The sequence below is a fragment of the Lutjanus erythropterus genome, chromosome 11, assembly GCF_056507025.1.
Source record: "Lutjanus erythropterus isolate fLutEry1 chromosome 11, fLutEry1.hap2, whole genome shotgun sequence".
Taxonomy (NCBI): Eukaryota; Metazoa; Chordata; class Actinopteri; order Lutjaniformes; family Lutjanidae; genus Lutjanus; species Lutjanus erythropterus.
The window spans coordinates 26,484,009-26,502,378 of NC_139327.1; the positions used below are offsets into that span (position 1 = coordinate 26,484,009).

The 18,370-nt window shown below is 39.3% G+C and overlaps 1 protein-coding gene across 3 annotated transcripts in view; it reads right to left on the reverse strand.

The window, feature by feature from the left end:
• Positions 1-18,370, reverse strand: part of sh3pxd2b (SH3 and PX domains 2B) — a 48,676-nt gene that overhangs the window by 26,433 nt on the left and 3,873 nt on the right. For all 3 annotated transcript variants that reach the window (XM_084729839.1, XM_084729838.1, XM_084729840.1), the window contains exons 2-3: positions 17,174-17,254; positions 3,376-3,451 (exon numbers count right to left, since the gene is read on the reverse strand). In XM_084729839.1, coding sequence (XP_084585965.1) covers positions 3,376-3,451; positions 17,174-17,254 — 157 coding nt within the window. The remainder of the gene's footprint in view (positions 1-3,375; positions 3,452-17,173; positions 17,255-18,370) is intronic.

The window sequence follows — 18,370 nt, forward strand, 5'->3', positions numbered from 1 at the left end:
CCTGAGATTTGACTTGGATTTGTACCAGCAACTCTCAAGTCAACTCTCAAATCATTTGAGATAAACTGTCAAGTTTTATAACAGTCTCAAGTCATGTCTCAAATAATTCAAGGTCCATCTTTCGTCTGGGTCAGCCCAAAATCGCACAGTGAATACCCGTCTTTAGAGGCAATGAATGGACTCGGACCAAAAAGTAACAGCCAAGCTTTTGGGGTGTTCACCTGGCAAAAAAACGCAGCAGAAATTCTGCACTGTGCACACATGCAAGAGACAAGCCACTTTGCTGATGTGGAGATACCAAATAAGTAAAAACAGCTTGGGGCCTTGAACAAACCAAACCAAGGAGGGAAAACCACTTCCGTGTCTTGTTATGTTGGCCTCAGCCCACAGTCCAGACTTTTGCTCTTTCAGTGAAGTTTTTCCTCGGCTGTCAGGAAAATCCTTCTGCAAATCAGGCAAATGATAGCCTGAAGGCCGTCTCAAAAAGGTGCATGACCTGATCTGGGATCTAAGACTAGCAATGGTCATTCTCCAAAACCTCAAGTTTATGCAGGCACTGAGCATAAACAACATTTGTTAGCAATATTGTGCCACAAAAGCAAACAGTTCCACAATGGCATTCCAGGAGGTTGCAGAGTCAAGTCAGCCTATCGCTTTTGGTGTCTTAGAAGTTTCACAGAAGCAGTTGGGGATTTAGTGCCTTCCTCTGTGGCATTTCAATAGTTATTTTCTTTTACAAAAAAGGAGTAAAAGTCTCCTATCAACACTCAGAGCTTCACTTGAAGACAAGAAGAGAAAGGAAAGATCCTTCATGGGAAGTAGACAGAAATTTTAGAGAAAATCTAGAATTTCAGGATAAAACGGTAAAAGCAGGAAGGAAGTGGACAGTTTAATGTAGATGAGAAGGTGTAATAGTATCCATGAGCGGTGTGCTTTGTCAGACTGTATGCAGGAATAGTAGGGAATATTATGAAAAGCAGTGTTTTTCTATCTCTCTCCCCCTTCCCCTCCTCCTACTCAAGAGTTCATCAAACAGTCTGAGAGTGTGTGTGTGCGTGTTTTTGTGTGTGTGTATCCTCTCAATGAGTTCCAGACCTGCAAGGCCACAAAAAAAAACAAAAAACTATCCCCCACTCGTCCCAAGCCTGGTAGGGGAGATGTGGGAGGGGCTTTTGGGTGAGGCTTTCTTCCAAACTCTCATAAAGGATTACTTTCAACAGGATCTAAATCTCAAACTATTTCAAAAGTTGTTCGAGCACACCCAAAGCTCTTACCCCAAACAAACTTCACCGCCACTTTTACTTGTAGGAAAAATTAATGAAAACTAAAAAGAAGAATGCATCATTTTGGCCTGGCAGGTTTTACGCAAGATAATGATTCAGCCAAGACAATGGTGCAGCTCGCCCAGAATAGCTCATAATGGATGTGAAGCATTATAACATTTTCATTTTATGATCACAGGTAGAGCGGCAAATATTTAATGTTTCACCCAAAGGCTCCAACACTAATCCATATAATTGTTTAGTATGTTTATGGGCTATATGCTAAGAGATCAGCTAATTCAGCTGAATGCTTAAAGAGTAAATGGGAAAATATACCTATTATTTCTTGGTTCACAGAAACAGTGTGGTTATGAGAAATGATGTAGCAGCAGATTGCTCTGATTGTTGGTTCTTTTGTGTGCAAAATAATATGCTGTACTTTCCTCCAGTTCATTCACAGCCTGTCACTGAGTCATTGTTGTCCACATTTTAACCGAATGTGTGCAAATGTTTTTGATGGAGAAATCAAAGGGAGCAGGAACGGGACAAAGACACGCCAAAACAGCGCAAATACGAAGTGATTAATTAAAGAGATACTCCAGAGTTCACTGTTCCTTGTGTATTGTTATGTGCATGTTTTGGTGACAACTTATCATAAATAGAGCTAGAACATGGTTTCCCCTGCCTATCTAGCTCGAAGGCAGGCAGCCTTTGTATTTTTGTTCACCGCCTTAGTTGAAAATTATGACAAAAAAATAGGACTTAAGGCTTTTTTAACGCCGAGCTATTGTGCTTTTTATCACCAACTGCTTTGGTGCACATGTTATACATGGCACTTGAGTGTGGAAGCAATGGGGGAGTGACACCTTTTCTGCAAGACGAAGGTAATCGTGAGGCAAATTAATGTGTGTTTGTAATGAAAGCTAGTTAGCTGAAGTTATAGAAGTAAATAGGACTGGATGAAACCTCAGTAGCTGCTTTTTCAGCAGCTGTACTTGACAGATCATTTAGAAAACATGTATGTAAGTCAGTGCGGTATTTTCCATGATAATAGGTCAAAAGCTGATTTGATTGTACACTACTCCGTGTACTTTGTCTTTCTAGGCCCTTATAAAAAACAGTGTGACAGTGATCCCACAGTAATAAGCCCTGAATCATTACTGTACAAGATGTCTCCTTTCTGTCCTGTCTCTACCTGATCAGACGCAACAAGCTCTGTGTAAAAATCAGTTCACATAGGGGCCGTCAATAAATTACTGTTTGAATCACACAAAATTAATGTTATTTTCAACATCTTTGTGCTGACTTGCCCATTTTGTGAAAATTATGATTAAAAAAATTACACTAAGTTATTCACATGTGGCACATCGATGTTTACTGCAAATGTGTACATAATTTATTTTACATAAATATTTGAATAGAAAATAATTGCTGGTTTTTTAATAGCTTCCATGTAATGTGATATAGTTCTCCAAATCAAATCAATCCAGAATTTATTGGATATTAGTGCTTCTTCTTCTTTATATTAATATATTTATGAAGATTCTTGATTTTACTTTAATATTAGGCTCTGTGCTCTCGCTCTCTCTGTTTTTTTTTTTTGCTTGCACTCAAGTTGCTAAGGCGAAAGAAGCTGTGATTTTTCTTTCACTTATGTGCAGGGCACTCTAAAGGTGCATGGCCAAACTGTACACTGCACATGCCACCCACATTCTCCAGCCTTTGCCACCTTTGTCTCAGAAAATCTAGAGAAACCTCACAAGTATTTATATATATATAGAATCATTATAGTTTTCTTGGATCAACTGATTAATCTTTTAGTCTGTAGGATTTCAGGAGAATATGAAAAATGCCCATCACAATTTCTAAAACTGAACTGATTTGTTCGTCTAACAATCCAAAACCCAAAAGGTCTTGATATAAATGGAAGAAAATGGCAAACCTTCAAATCTCAGGAGCTCCAACCAGTTAATGTTTGGCATTTTTTATATATTACTCAATTTAATCTTCTCAATTTAGTTCTTTCTCTGTTCATTCCAAACAAACCACAGTTGTGCGTGTGCTATGCATGTGTGTAAAAGGGCCTTGAGGACATTGTGTGTTTAACTCTTACCTGGTAGGAATGGAATGATCCTGCGCTTAGGGTCTTTCTGGCCTCCTTCCACTGGGAATTTGTCCAGCAATTCCATCTGAAACACCACAATCAATTAAAATATATTAACACACAAACATTTTACATGTACACATAGCGTACAAATAAACATACACTTCACATGACACACAACAGAATAGCTCATGCCGGAGTGGAAGGGTTCACATTTTTACAAATCAGCAGTTCCTACACGGAATTCGGCCAATAAAGTAAGGCCTCCTGCCAATGATTAGGAATGTCCTGAGCAGATGGTATGGTTTTTCCCCTCTGCTTCGTATGCTGCAGCAGCGAAGGGGCTGTTAGCAGCAAGGCAACACTGACATAGTGGAACATTTCTGTTTCCATCATTTTCGAGGGCCAGAGAGTAGTGATTCCTTATATCTGCTATACCATTTCTCTTGATCATTCTTGTACAACTAATTCTGTCTTAAGAGTCAGTCTTTTGTTTGTTTTGTCACATTGAACTCTAGGTCATGTTTCATCATTTTGACTGTCTAAATACAGATTAGTGCCTGTGTGCATGTGTGTCTGTGCATGTTCCTCATTCTCCATGCAGCTGAGGCCAATAAAATGACACCTTGCCATACTGAACAATAAACTCTAAGTGCACTCTCTCTTCCTCCTATGCACTTTTCTGACAGTGGATCTGCACATTGTCTTTACTTATGTATCCCTGTATGATGCTCAAGGTAAAACCTGATGACACTTTCAACCAAAAGATTTAGGGTTAAGAATAGAAATACTTGGCTTAATTATCAGTTTAATAGAGTAGTGTTTGGATATTTCTTTCATATTGCACTCAAATTACAGAATCTAATACTTAAAAAATATTAGGAGAAGACTTTCACATTCCAAGGCAAATTTTATTTGACTACAGAAAAAATATTGTTAAGGGAATTCAATTCAAGTTCACTGTTGAGTTTCTCCTCTCAGCTAAATGCTGTATTAATGAAATCCCAAGCTGAAACTAAACCATTCTTTCATGCACATCATATCAGAACATCAGGACATTCAATCCGCTGTCGGTATCGGGGCCTGATATTGACATATGGCATTCATCTGGTATCAGACTCGCAACACCGACCCTTTTCCTGACCTAATGTCCACAATACCACATTTGCTATTTGTAAACACTAGGCCAAAGCAGTGCGAGTTGAGAGCTTTTCATTGACAGGTTGCATTTGCATGAAATATGAGGGAAACCCTTTCGAACTTTGAAATTCCAGAAACACAACTTGTTGTATTATGACAGAGCTGGAGTCAAGAAATGTACTACCTACCGCACTCATGGTGTAACAATAAGCCAGCAACCATAACCAACTAAACCACCACCATAAACACTAATCTGTGAACAAACACTTATAAACAGTAATAAAAAGAAAGATGTGCATTCTGGAGCATAAATAGCAAACTTAAATTCTCTCAATGCATCATGGGAAATTGTGCACATGACAGCAATCTCTCAGCCTACGAGCTGCACATGTGAATGTCTCAAGCCAGAATCCTGCCGCACCCCCGCAATGGTTGAAGGACGCCATTAGACAGATTACATTGCACAAACTACAGAAGCTTTCCAGACTTAGTTCAGTTTAGTTTCAGCCTGAAATTTAGATGATAGGATGATGATAACGCCAATTATGATGCTGAAGACACCAACAATGACAACAACAATTATAATGATTAAACATCATGAAAAAAAAAAAAAACAGTGCTGGTACTGGTATAGTATCAGCAGATGTCAAAATTTGGAATCTGGACTGAAAGAAGTGGATCAGTACAGCTCTAATTGAGTTGCAGATACTTTAATCCAGTGATTTTGTTTTCTGTACCACATTTTGACACTAAACTGCCAGACATAGTCTTGTGTACAATAAAAATACTGAGTATTCAGGAGCAACGACTAAGTTTTGAGAAAATGTTTCTGATCTAAAACATTAGCATGGAATACTTGGTCAAAGTGTACTGTTGACACACAGAGGACTTTGGTGTCAACATGGTCATTATTAGTAAATGAGTGACAGATGGGCAAATGTCCCATATATGAACTTTGTCGTTAGGGACAGGACTATCACATAATGAGATTAATACAATTTCTGACTATGTTCTGCTCAATGTCAACCTGATAAAATGATATTTCTACCAAGGTTGTGCTGCACAAAGGCATTTGAGGGTCAAAAGAAATTGGCTTGCCAAATATACAAACAGGGATGTTTTTCATTCCCTCCACGGTTAAATAGTTCTGTGCCTTCATTGGAATGAGAGACTCATTTTCTAAAATATGCAGCACTGGCAATACCCAAACAGTAATGTTACCAATGGCTACATTTCAGATCTCATAGTGATTCTGTGTCTATGTGTGCATAATTTGTCTTTTCTGGACTTTTCTATGGACTTCAACAAAAGACTCTGATGTGTTATGTGAGTCAGATTTTTTTATTTGGTATGGTGATCTCATTTATTCCATATTTGACAATAATGGGGCTTTTTTGTTGGCACATTTGGCTGTGCTGTGTCAAGGCGTGCCACACTGATTTGCATTTCTATTACCTCTTATAAGGTGCCAAGGCATGCCCGAAATGGCCCCCCTGGAGTGGGGTCAAAGTGCTCCCGACCTGCCTCCAAGCAGACCCTTGTCAACTGCTGCCAAACAGTGACAACCCCGCTTCTCCTCCTTTAACAGCTGTGTGTTTAGTCTCAACTCGTGTGTGTGCAGGACAAAAGAGAGAAAAAGTGCTTTTAAAAGTCTCAGTGTGTTCATGTCTCAGGACTAACTGAACCTCTGTGGTTTGAAGTTTAGTTTTGCTTCGCTGTTTTTACCTTCAGGTATCTGCTTCATTTTACTGTTTCAGGTTCACTTTCAACTGAACAGGAATCCTGATAAGTTACACTGCTGAAAACCAGACAGTTCCTCATTTTGCTGCTTCATAATCAAACCTTTTCATCTTCTAAATAACAAAATAACAGGAGACAAAAGCAAATCCTTGTCGTGCTGGGCTGACATACTGAGTCAACCCAAGTCAAGCCAAGTCAGCACATGTGCATGGAAAAAGGGTATAAGAAACATTTAGACTGCCTCAAAATATAACATACCAGACTCAATACTATATTACAAAATATACTTTGAACACAAACTGTTATATCACTGATCAGCCTCCTCTGATCCACCTACTCTTGAATCTAATTTTACACACGTGGGTCATAAAATATGAACCATGGATATCACTGCATGTTGTAGGCTGCTGCATTTTATCTGCTCACCAGACATTATTTTTAATTTGAGCTTTGATTATTCATTTGAATTCTTAGAGATTCTATGATAAAATATTGCCCTGACACTGCTATAAATGTCATGTTGCTATGTGTAATCATGTAACTTCAACAGCAAGTTTTCTAACAATATAAATTAAGTTAAGCAAAGCTGTCACAACATGTCCTCTGCTGGATTTGAAAGAAACAATAAGTTGGATTGAGCCAAAACTAACAGAAAGACAAAGTGGAGGATGTAATATGAGGTGAGGTGATGGAGGGGTTATGGGAAAAGCAGCGACCTGTGCCAAGTGTTTTCTATTACTTTCTATGGACTGCCTCAGTCTAGTCAGGTGCCAAAAGGTTGTTGTTGCAGTAAAACAATGGCATACTGTTTGAACAGCCTCAAATCACTTAAGTAGATAGGATTTGATACTTTTCTATTCGGAGGGAAACACAGACGCAATAAATTTTTTGACACAGTAATCCTGACCAAGACAGCCAGACAGGGGTGGATTTAAACATTTTGGAGCCGCAGGCAAACACAGGTATGAAGCCCTCAGCGTCTTCTATAGTCCCCCTTTTTCAGTCCTTGAATATATGTGTCATAGCCTCAAAAGAGAAGTTGCACTGAAGTCTGATAGCAGCAGTGGATATTTCTGTATCTCTTGCCAGACGGCAGCAGGCAGTGACTGGGTGGTCTTTCAGTATCATCCCACTTCCTCCTTTTTTCAGCACTGTTGGGGTAGTTTCACTTCATTTTTCAAGAGTCTGTACAACATATCAAGCTGTTTGTTTACACGATGCCATTAATTAGCCAAAAAAACCCTCTCTTAACCATAGGTTTATGAGGTATTTTATGGGGCCCTTGATAGCAAGGCAGATGCTGAACTTTACCTAATGGTAACTCCAGTCAGAAGAGTGGACTGAATGGTGAAAACTAAAGCCCAACTGCATTAGATGTAACCCATGTATAAACATTCATAATAGAAATAGGGATTTTAATTAAAAAAAAAAGGATTGTGAGTGAAATACAAGAATAGTTTCAAATCCAAACAGCGCCACTAAAGCCAAAAGCACCATTCAGAAAAAAACAGAAGAAGGTGATATATGTTCAAACATATAAGAAGACATATGTTTTGCAGGTGAATGAATATCCACAGATCTTCAGCATTAAAGAAAGACCCTACTGGCCTTTTTTTTCTCTGCTTCACTCTTCTCTTACTTCAATAACTCTCTCATACCTTACACTTCTAAATGGTCATTTGTACCAGTCTGACCTTTTTTCTAACAATCTGTTCATTCAACACTCATTTTAACCTAATCTTTAAACAGTCTAACGAGCCTCACAAGCCTCAAATCTTTAAGCATGCCAAGAAAAAAAGACACTGCTTTTGTAATTCTCTAACTATTCTCTATTCTCTCCCACCTCAAAGGGCTTATGATAATTTTCCTTTCTTTGAAATTGATTTAACAAGCAGTCAATTTTGATTAATAAAAGATACGAATATGACCAAATAATCAAGTTGCATTTCGGAAAACTTGTATTTGGTGATTATGTTTTGTACTGTATATACTATGAGGTCAAAGATCAGGCTTTAGAAGTGAATATCAAGCCAAATACATTTGCACTTAAATGACCTTTCATTGGTTCTGACTGCTGAGGCTTAGCTCCATAAAGCTAAAGCTGTAATTTCCCCTGTCAAACGAAAAACAATTACATGGACAGGCCCAGTAAAGTGAGCCATGGAACGCTCTTTGTCTACAAAATCAAAACAACAAAAGAGGTGAGTCAGTCCACTTAAGTCTTACATTCAGCAGAAGGCCAAGAAGAAATTCAGAAAAGGACAAAAAAAAGAGCACTAGACTCCAAAGCAACGATCTGCTCGGACTTAAGAGTCAGATGCTTCATTGATGACACAGTACCACCTTAAGAGAGACGGCCCTGGCAAAGAGAGGCAGACAGACAGAGAGAGGCAAACACAGAAGAGCCAATACCCCACACATTGTAATTGTTCCCATGTGTCTGACTGTGAGTGCAGACACACCCAGTCTCTGTGTCTACTCCTAACCTTGTATCTACTCTGTAATCAGAGCCACTCAAACAAGAAAAGGCATCTGGAGAGAGTAAAGATGTCTCTTCAAAATACCAGTTACATCATGCGCCCGACATCAAATATTCATGCTCTACAGGCAGAAGGATGACGGGCAAAGTCGACTTTCCAATGCTATTCTGAAGTACGTTATTGTAAAGTGAATCCTGCTGTGAAGTTTATTTCAGTTAAAAACAAATGCATACCATGTTAGTACTATGCAGTATCGACTGACAGACAATGGCCAGATTAAACAACAGCTTAACCGAAATGACCATTTCAGTTTTGGATAAATATTATACCTCTGTATTTATGCTAAAGCTGTCAGAATATTCAAAACTTTGTGGAAAAGTTTAATGTCACGTGTCTAAGATTTAGTGGGATCTATTTGCAGCAGATTGTAGAAATAATAATATGAATAATATTCAAAAGCATGTTTTTATCACATTACAATGAGTTGTTTATGTCTACAGAGGGAACGGGTCCTCTTCTGCAGAGTCTGCCATGTTGCACCACCATGTTTCTACATTTGCTGAGAATGGACTAACCAAACACCAGCTCTACAGAGGGTCTTCCATGTTTTTCACGAGTGTCACAGCCACTGTAGTTTCTTCTACACGCTTAAAAGGGGTGAGTGAGTAGGGCTGTAATGGATTTTTTCTTACTGTGGTGAAAAGGCTAAATATTCCCACAGGATTACTTAGCAGTAAATTATCAGTTTGGCAGTAAATGTACAGTACAGGTTACAGCGTGTCAGTTAATAAGTGCTGCAGCTTCTTAAGATCAAGAATAGTATCATCAGTTTTCTCAAGTGCTGGAAAATTGAAGGGGGTTAGCGTTGAGGTACGCTGAGCAGGAAAGGCTGTCCTCTGTGTTTATTTATCCATTTTTTGGTCTTGAAAACAGTTGTCATGGTTGTTAGCATGTTGTGAGCTATCCAGTGGTGAGCCCACAATGCCTTGGGTTAACTCTTTTGACCAATCAGAGGCTGTGTTTCGGATGTGTTAGCCAATCAGAGGTTGTATTCCTGACTTGTTGTGTGTGGCAGTGTTGATCCATAGGTGTATTTACAGATCCATACACTGATCTAGAAGTCATTGTGAGACTGACCATTAAGAATAAACTTTGCAGTGATGACAGTAATGAGCTCAATTATGCGGTAGACATGATGTGGCCGCAGTAAAAGTTATCTGGTATGGATAAAGTGAGTTGGTTGCAATCTGCAAGCTCACAGCTAGATGGCACTAAATCCTACACACTGGTCCTACAAGGGTTGAGCAACTGGACGAAGATATTGTCTATCGACGATGGACTGAATCCATCTCTGATTGCTTTTTTGGATGATTTTTAGGGCAACATTTGTCATTTTATTCTGCTAATGTAATAGTCTGCAGAGTGATCCTCATCTCAGTAAACACCCACTCAGCCGACCATGAGTGCGCTGAGCTGGGTGACAAGTGAGGAAAACAGCCTGTAGAGTCAGACTCTTTACGCTGTTTTCACACGGTGAATTAAGGACTCATTTTGACCAAACCAGAGTCGGTGACTGTTGGAAGAGTGGACAGACTAACAAAGACAGTTTTGGTGAGTTCTACATGTTTTTCTGTCAAGTTTGAATTAAGTGTGTTTTCCAAGGAGTTAACAAGCCAATTAAGCTATGAGAACATGTCATTTCTAGACAGTTTGTGAGTTTATTTTGTCTACTGGACGTAGTGAACACACACAGCATGTGTAACATACTGAATTCGCCACTTGCGCACATCACCCAGCTGAGACCCGAGAGGACAGGAGGAGGTGGGAGGTGGGATGAAGGTAATCGCCAATCGCCAATGGATGGGCTGACGATGATGGTTTGGAAAATTTTAACATATCACCAAACTCTAGCTCCTACACATCCTCAACTGCAATGGCACTGTTTTCCACAACTGTTGTCATTAAAGTGATGATTAATGGACTCAGCCTAATCAAGATATATTGCTACTATTCAACATGAAGCTTGAATTTCAATTTCCTACAATTGAAAAAAAAAACACATTTGGAAAGCTTTCATCTGCCAAGCAAATTGAATGATGGAAAGAGTGAATACACTCTGAACATAAACTGTCCCTTAATCATTGATTACATGAAGACCAACAGCCCCAGTGCAGGGGTGTAATGAAGAAGAACAAACCTTCCCATTGTCACATTGGCAGTCTGTTAACAGGCCCAGTAATGCTGTAAACTTTTAAACACTGTTATTCCATTTACCAAATTCTTGCTGATTCAGAGACTAACGTAATCTTCCAAGGAGCTATAATTTGTCTCGTTCATGTCCGCTTTAACCACACCACCCTAAAATAAAGGCCTAATAAAGAGGATCTGAGAGTCTCTTGAATGAGAGGATAAAAGGCCAGAGAACAATAGCTGCTCTCTTTACAACATGCTCTGTCTCAGTAGACCTCTGATTCCTTCAGTCACTTCACTATACTGTACATTCATGCATGAGGTCATTTTTAACCCTTCGGGGACAACCATACTGTTACCACACATTTGGGGAAATCTGAGCTTTTAGCCCACTTATGATATTGTGAGAACAAAGAGATCATCAGTGCATTGTGGCTCTCAGTGTTAACACTTTAACACAGTATACTGCATAATGCCAAAAGCTTTTTATCAACTGTAGCACCTCTGGAAATAAATGCTAGATTTTAACATGATTTATTGACTATATTTTGGCCAGTCTTCTGTACACAGAATAAATAAAACTCCTACAAATATTATGATTAAAAAAATAACTTTATGCTCTGTACTGCAAAGTAAATAAATAAAAGTAAATAAAGGTGTTTGGATCCTCAATTTGGTGACCTGCTCCCTGATCACTTGGGCAATGTGAATAAAATCTTCTATCATGGTCTATGTATTTTTTCAGTATTGATATGTTTTATGTATTGAGGTAAATTTGATGACAATTCAGTTGAGAAAACAATTAAATAATTGTTTGCTATTGTCTGGTTGTAGTTAATCTGTTGCTGGATTAGGGATTAAACCTCAGTATAAACAATATCTGAATCTCAGACCAATTCAGAAAATCTGAAGCGTTGAATGTCTATCGTTTCACAGTACATATCATATCAACCCTGCCTTGATGACTAAAACTGCTTAAAAGTAACTTAACATTTAGTTGAAGCTCAAATGTAACTTGGGTTTCTATTTTTTTGCCCAATCAAACAAGTTTTTCTGTCACATGCACTCACATGAGGTAAAGTCACAGTGAAATGTAATCGTGCCAGTTCCTTCAATTTGTGCATTATGTAAGAGTTAAATGCTACTGTCTAACCTCTGAGTTTCAGGAGTTAGGCTACTGTTTTGGTGGGCTAACGCCACACTGAAAAGCCTTGGTGTAATCACATATCATATTTCTGGACCCCCTCTTCTTCTGAGACATATGACACAATTTGTCTGCTGTCATATTCTGTCCCCTGCCAGGTCTGAAGTATAGCCCTGTATGCAATGGACAATGCACCAGGAGACACTCTAGACAGGTCACCAGTCAATCACAAGATGGAAGTATAACTTCCCTGTCTCAGTTCTTATTTTATAGCTCCAGCAGATGGAGGCTCAATCAGTTTCTGTTTGGTTTCTTGCCACTTTAAGTGCATGTGATGGGAATAGCAAGTGGGTTCATTTGTGCCTGTCGTCTCTCAGACAGCCAGCAACAATAAACCATTTTTCTGAAAAACATGACTTCACCTAATCTTAGCTAGTCATTTGATCACTGAAAATCATGCCCAATCAAGTTAGCACAATAACAGCAAATGGCTGAGAAGCCAGAGGGTAAGAAAAACAAACCAGGGCTCCTGTTTTACACTTGTGTGAGCCTGGGTCATGCTTTCTACAAGCCACTGACATCCAAGCAGTCATAAACAAATGCACACAAATAAGATTTTCTTTTGTTATGTGATTTATAACTGTCTACTTTTGTATCAGTTGCACTGAATCATGAAGAGTACAGTCCCAGCAAGAGTTCATATTCATCTATCAAAGACAGTTTCAGTGCATTAGATTTTCAAATGTTTGACAAGACATCTGACATTTTAATACACAATATTCAGATCAACACACCATCTAGATCCCACTGTAAACACAACTTCAGTAAATCAGAATCGGTATATGCTTTATTGGTCAAGTATGTGTACAAATACAATGCATTTAACTCTTTAACTTTCTTTTAATAAATCTAAATTGTTTTAAAACACATTTCAGGATGTTGTTCCGGGAACAAACTGCATTAAGGATACATTCATTTTATGTTGAAAATTGCACAAGAAGGAACTGTGCACATTGTTGCCGCACAACAGACAGTCCCACTCCTCTACACAAAATAAACTGACCCCCCTTTCAAAAGTTTTGTTACTTGATTACAGCAGATGGAAAATATGTGACAGCTGTGCAACTCTGAATCATTTGCAGAAATGTACTGCATTTTCTTTCTACAGCTTTAAAGTAAAAAATATATCCTGTATCCAAAGCGAGTGGGAATACTGTAAGTCTAAGCTTGTGAAGCCGAGCGGACACGTGTGCAGCATGGAAACTGTTCTTGGTGACATGGAAATAAAACTGCATAGCCACAATGATGACCCCATGGCAAAAAATCTCTGCACTTTCCATCTGCCTGAAGCAACAGATCAGTCTATTTTTGTTTCACAATTTAACACACTGAAACAGAAAGGGAAACAACCCCATGGGAGTTTTTTTTTTTATTAAAAGGTAACTGTTCAGTTCATTCTCTCAGTATTCAACAGCTTGCAAGAGTAAACACATACTTTGCATTACATACATTTATGCATAAGTGCAGGCAATAATTCTGTCTCACCACTGAGTCCTTTGCAACTATGCAGAGTGGATGCTAAACTCCGGGACGCTATTTAGTGGTGGCGAGTACACAGAGACTCTGGTTTGGGTGTTGCAGGAAAAAGGTGGGTGAGAAGTAGCAGAAATATCTTGGGTGAGAAAAACTTCTGGCTGGTGGTCAGGCATTGTCAGGAAATGAATGCTGTCAGACATCAATAATTAGAGAGATGTTTGAGCCGTGATGCCAGCCGTGTCGCAAAGCAGACTATGCATTTGATGTGGTGGAGTTAACGCTATACTGTTCTTGTTTATTACTTCCATTAACCGGTAAATACTTTAATCTGGCAGGAGAATCATTACTGGGTGAGTTAATGCAACAGAATTACTTTAAAGTAATGCAAATTAGTATTAAGGTTATAATTGTCAAATGACACCCTGTGTTTTTCTCCATGGCATCAGAATCACTGTCTGCTCAATGTTTGTCTGCTTGTTGCTAAACACCGTTTGTCATTGCATCCACAAATGCAAATTAAGACTCTACCATTCAAAGCGAAAGTATATCAACATCATCTAGAAACACTGCTGACCTCTCATTCAGATTTTTTTTTTTTTATTGAGGTTGTACATTAGAAGCAGGAGGAGATCATTTTATTTATGACGTTATATTTTGTGGTTATAGTGGTGGAAACGCAATATCAAAGTTCCTTGTAGCCATTTTAATAAATGTTGAAACCATAGTGAAGTCAGACAGAGTGAGTAAACACGGTCTGTGGTCAGTGATCACACAAAAGGCGCATGTTGCCCTGGTTGAACCAACGCGTCCACAGCTTGGGCCAGCTGTGTTGACAGGATGTGGTGAATAACACTTCCTGTCTGGCTGTTGAGATTTTTTTTATTTTTTTTAATGTTGTCATCTTTTCTCTATTTATATGAACTCCTCCTGAATCACACAACAAGACAACAGCATCAGGCCACAGGATGAGAGATGACCAGAGCAGACGGGAAAGGGGCAAGATGAGATGAAAAAAAAAAAAGCAGTGGCTGACAGGAAATGATGACATGGTAACGAGAGGTTGCTGAATGACTCAGCTTTATGTCAATATCCTGGCCGGGCACCTGGGATGACGCCTGATGATGTCAAACCACTGTCTTATCCCTCATCATAGTCCAGAGTGTTAAAACAATAAAATAACCTTCTAAAAAGGTTACAAAAAACGATTTCAAATAAATTCTACAAATGATGTTGGCGCACAAAACACGTTTAATCCCTTTATTGCTGTGAAGCTGATGAGATTTTGAGCATTCAATTTACCACTTTTCTGTAAGAAACACCAGCCTCGAGGTGGCTTATAATACGTCAATGCCAAACCTAACAGGAGATAAGAGATTGGCTTGTAATCTCTCCAGCTGGGTGTATCTACATCTCTCTCACCAGTAAGAGCCCACCCACTGGCTGTCAGCGCAGCGGGAAGCAGCTGAATGGCATTGCAGGGGTAAAAACCAGCAGGGAATGCCCCCGCTGAAAATATCTCATACATGCTCATCTGAGTCGATGTCATTGATCCGATACTGTAGGTCTTTAGTGATGTAACTAGTAATTTGTGCTGGCAGTGTGCTGGAGCATGGATGAAATAAGCACCGAACGATATTGTTGAAAATGATCAGTGATAGTTAACTATGTGTTTTATCAATATTTGGGGATGTTTCAAAGAGGCAACAGGAGAGATTTTGCGATTCCTAGCACATAAATGACAACATTTACAGTCATTAATTAATTTTGATACAGCAGTTACTTCATCTGGTGCTAAGCCGTCTTTTCCAGCCTTTACTGGAAAGAAAACTCCTCTGTCACTGGATCTCCCAACCTCCTCCCTTCACTTAGTCACACAGTTCACAAAGTCTAAAAGCCTTGTTCTTGAGCCAAAAACATCAAAAGCAAAGCAGTGCTACAGCTCAATGATGAAACCCCATTTACTGAATTCCCAACATTGGGAATCTCTCACTGACCTTACTTCACTTTAGCTGCAATTTTCATAATACAGATTCTATACATGTAATTGAGAATATTTATAGAAGCCACTGATAATTGTTAAACCATTCAACCTAAATTCCAAAAGTCCAGTGCTCTGCTTCATAAAACCACTAAGACTAAGGTTTACCTTAAGACAATCATCCATGGATGTCTTAGGAAAAAAATGAGTTGCATAAAATCAACAAAAGTGTTGTCTGGAACAGAGAAAACTCAATGGAGACTATGAGCAATGTGCAACTTGTTACCAAGTATAGATCTGACGTTTGAGCTAGCACCTTTGCAGCTAGCTAGCCAAACGTTACATAACTTTGTCTCATAACATTAGCCATATCGTTTTATTCAAACTGAGACTTTTGTTGACTAACCGTCGATGTTTCCTCCTTTCTTTCTGTCATAGTCATATTTTCGGATTTCTCCATGACTTCATCTGCTGTTTGTTTTCCGAGCAGATTTCTCGCATTGGGTTTGTCAGTGACTTCTTGTCAAATCTTCTGCTTGTGTGTATTTGTTTTGGCCGAGTTAAAATTTGCTTTGGATTACGTGCTTTCCATATTTTTCGAGGAGAAAAACATTCTCATGGGGTCTGTGCTTGTGTAGAAGGAGACAGGTTCTTTAACTGCTCTTGCAGGCTGACAATAGGACAACAGTTGGCAGAGATGACTTAATACCCATTTACATGTTATCAGTAAAGAGCAGAGAGAGAGTTTTTAGCCAGCCTGTTTGCATTATGCTACAGAAATAACTGTTGATAGCTGTACAGCAGTTTTACTTTGGCATGGCCTCAGAAAGGTGCTACTGTTAAAAAACAATTATGAGCGTTATATGAGCTGATTCATAAGTAAGACTGTTGGCAGCTTTTGTAGGCTTAAGTCAAGCTAATGAAATTAGCAACAAAATAGTATGCATTCCTCTGGTTAACATTACATTTGCAGGATGAGAAAAAAAAACCCTCTGCGGAGCATTACAATTCTTTATTTCACTGCTCATGCTTCGACCATCCTAATCAATTAAAAGGAATTTAATCTAATTAGGGCTGACAGTATGCTTTTCCTAAATCGACTACGTGCTCATTAAAAGCGGTTGCCTTTCTGAGTTTCCAGCAGTCCATGCTCTCTAAGCTCAGACATGGCCCGGGCCTCAGATCCATTACCTTCGAAAGAGGAAGAGAAACTAGGATACTAATGAGATTCCCTCCTTGTGCAACACACACTGCCAGCGTGACGTTTGAGAATGATTCAGACATTTCTGTGGTCATCAGCGCGGTCGTCGCATTCATCACTGTCCTCTATTAACTTCATTGGGACATTTTCCGACTCCTCTCGCACAATATAATTACCAGTGTCATGTGGGTGGAGCAGGGAGAGCTCTGCTACAAGCTCTGGGTCTACAGGAGGACAGTGCTGTATGGAGACAGGACTTCCATTAGCTTCCTGACCCCTGCTAGACTTCGCTGATGGAAAGGTTAGAACTTGGTGCACTCCATGCCCCCTAAAACACACAACTGCTCACACAACTACAGCATAAAAAGACAATCACATACCAAGACACAATTACTCACCTGCAGGTCGAAAAACTTGCTGTAGCGTCTGTAAATGATTTCCGTACTGCCATCGCTCCAGGACACTTTGATGATGTAAACCTGGAAAAGCAAAACAAGAAAAAATGATTGGAACTTTTAAACTAAAAAACAGCTATTACTGTAGACCACCTGATGATCCACAGCCCCCCCAGGACATCCCTCGTGACTCATGGTGCCAGTAACTGTGACTCCATGAGGTAAGGCAGGCACATTTGTCAGGCAACATTCAGTGCCATCATCCGTTCACATGATCACAATAGAAGTATCCCATTATTTCATTTCCCAGTCCGTTTGCATCACTTCCTGCTGAAGAGGAAGTCATTTTTCTGTATGAATTTGGATCTATTAAGGACAGGATACAAGATGCAAAGATGGCACTCATTCAGTCTGAGAGATTTGCTCACCTGGCAACATCCACCAAAAAAGTTTTCTATCTTTACTTCCTGCAGTCCACTGAATATCTACAGTAGTGTTTCTCCTGCTTGCCCTGTCTGCAAATTCTTTTTAAATCGTCTTGAGGAAAGTTTTACTCAAAAATTCATAATAGGAAGAGTCATAATTGACCTTTTTTGCAGTTTGACGTGTCCTGTCAACAGTTTGATGGAAGTCTCTTTTATAATGGTGGCTTATGTGGAAATTTTGTGGGCTGCAGGGGAATTTTTCACTGCCATTCTGCGAGTAGGCACTAGGAAGAAATGAGAGGTGATGCCACATCCAGATTCTCCTTTAGACAACCATGGTATTAGACTCACAAGTCAGTCTCTAAACACTTCTCTCAGTAGAGACTAGGGTTGGGCGACGTCTACCAAGTTGGCATATGATGATGTCCACAGTGAAGCATCATGACAGACAATGATATCGTTGCTGGGGGTCCATAACTTAGTTGTGTTTAATAAGAAAACAATAAATTGGGATAGAGATGTAGTGCAATGAACAGCAGCAACAGCTTCTTTTTATTTTCTTCTCTCGCATGTCAAAAACGGAACTTAGGTAACAACTCTGAGGGGACACACTACCTCAAATACAGAAAACTTTTAAATCATGATGTTCAGACTCAGCGGTCAATGACTGTCAGCCATCATGACAGATGTGGCCCAACCCTAGTAGAGACCAAAGACAATCTTCAACCCTGAACTGCAGAACCAATCCAAAGTCTTTAGGGCAACCCTTCTTTAT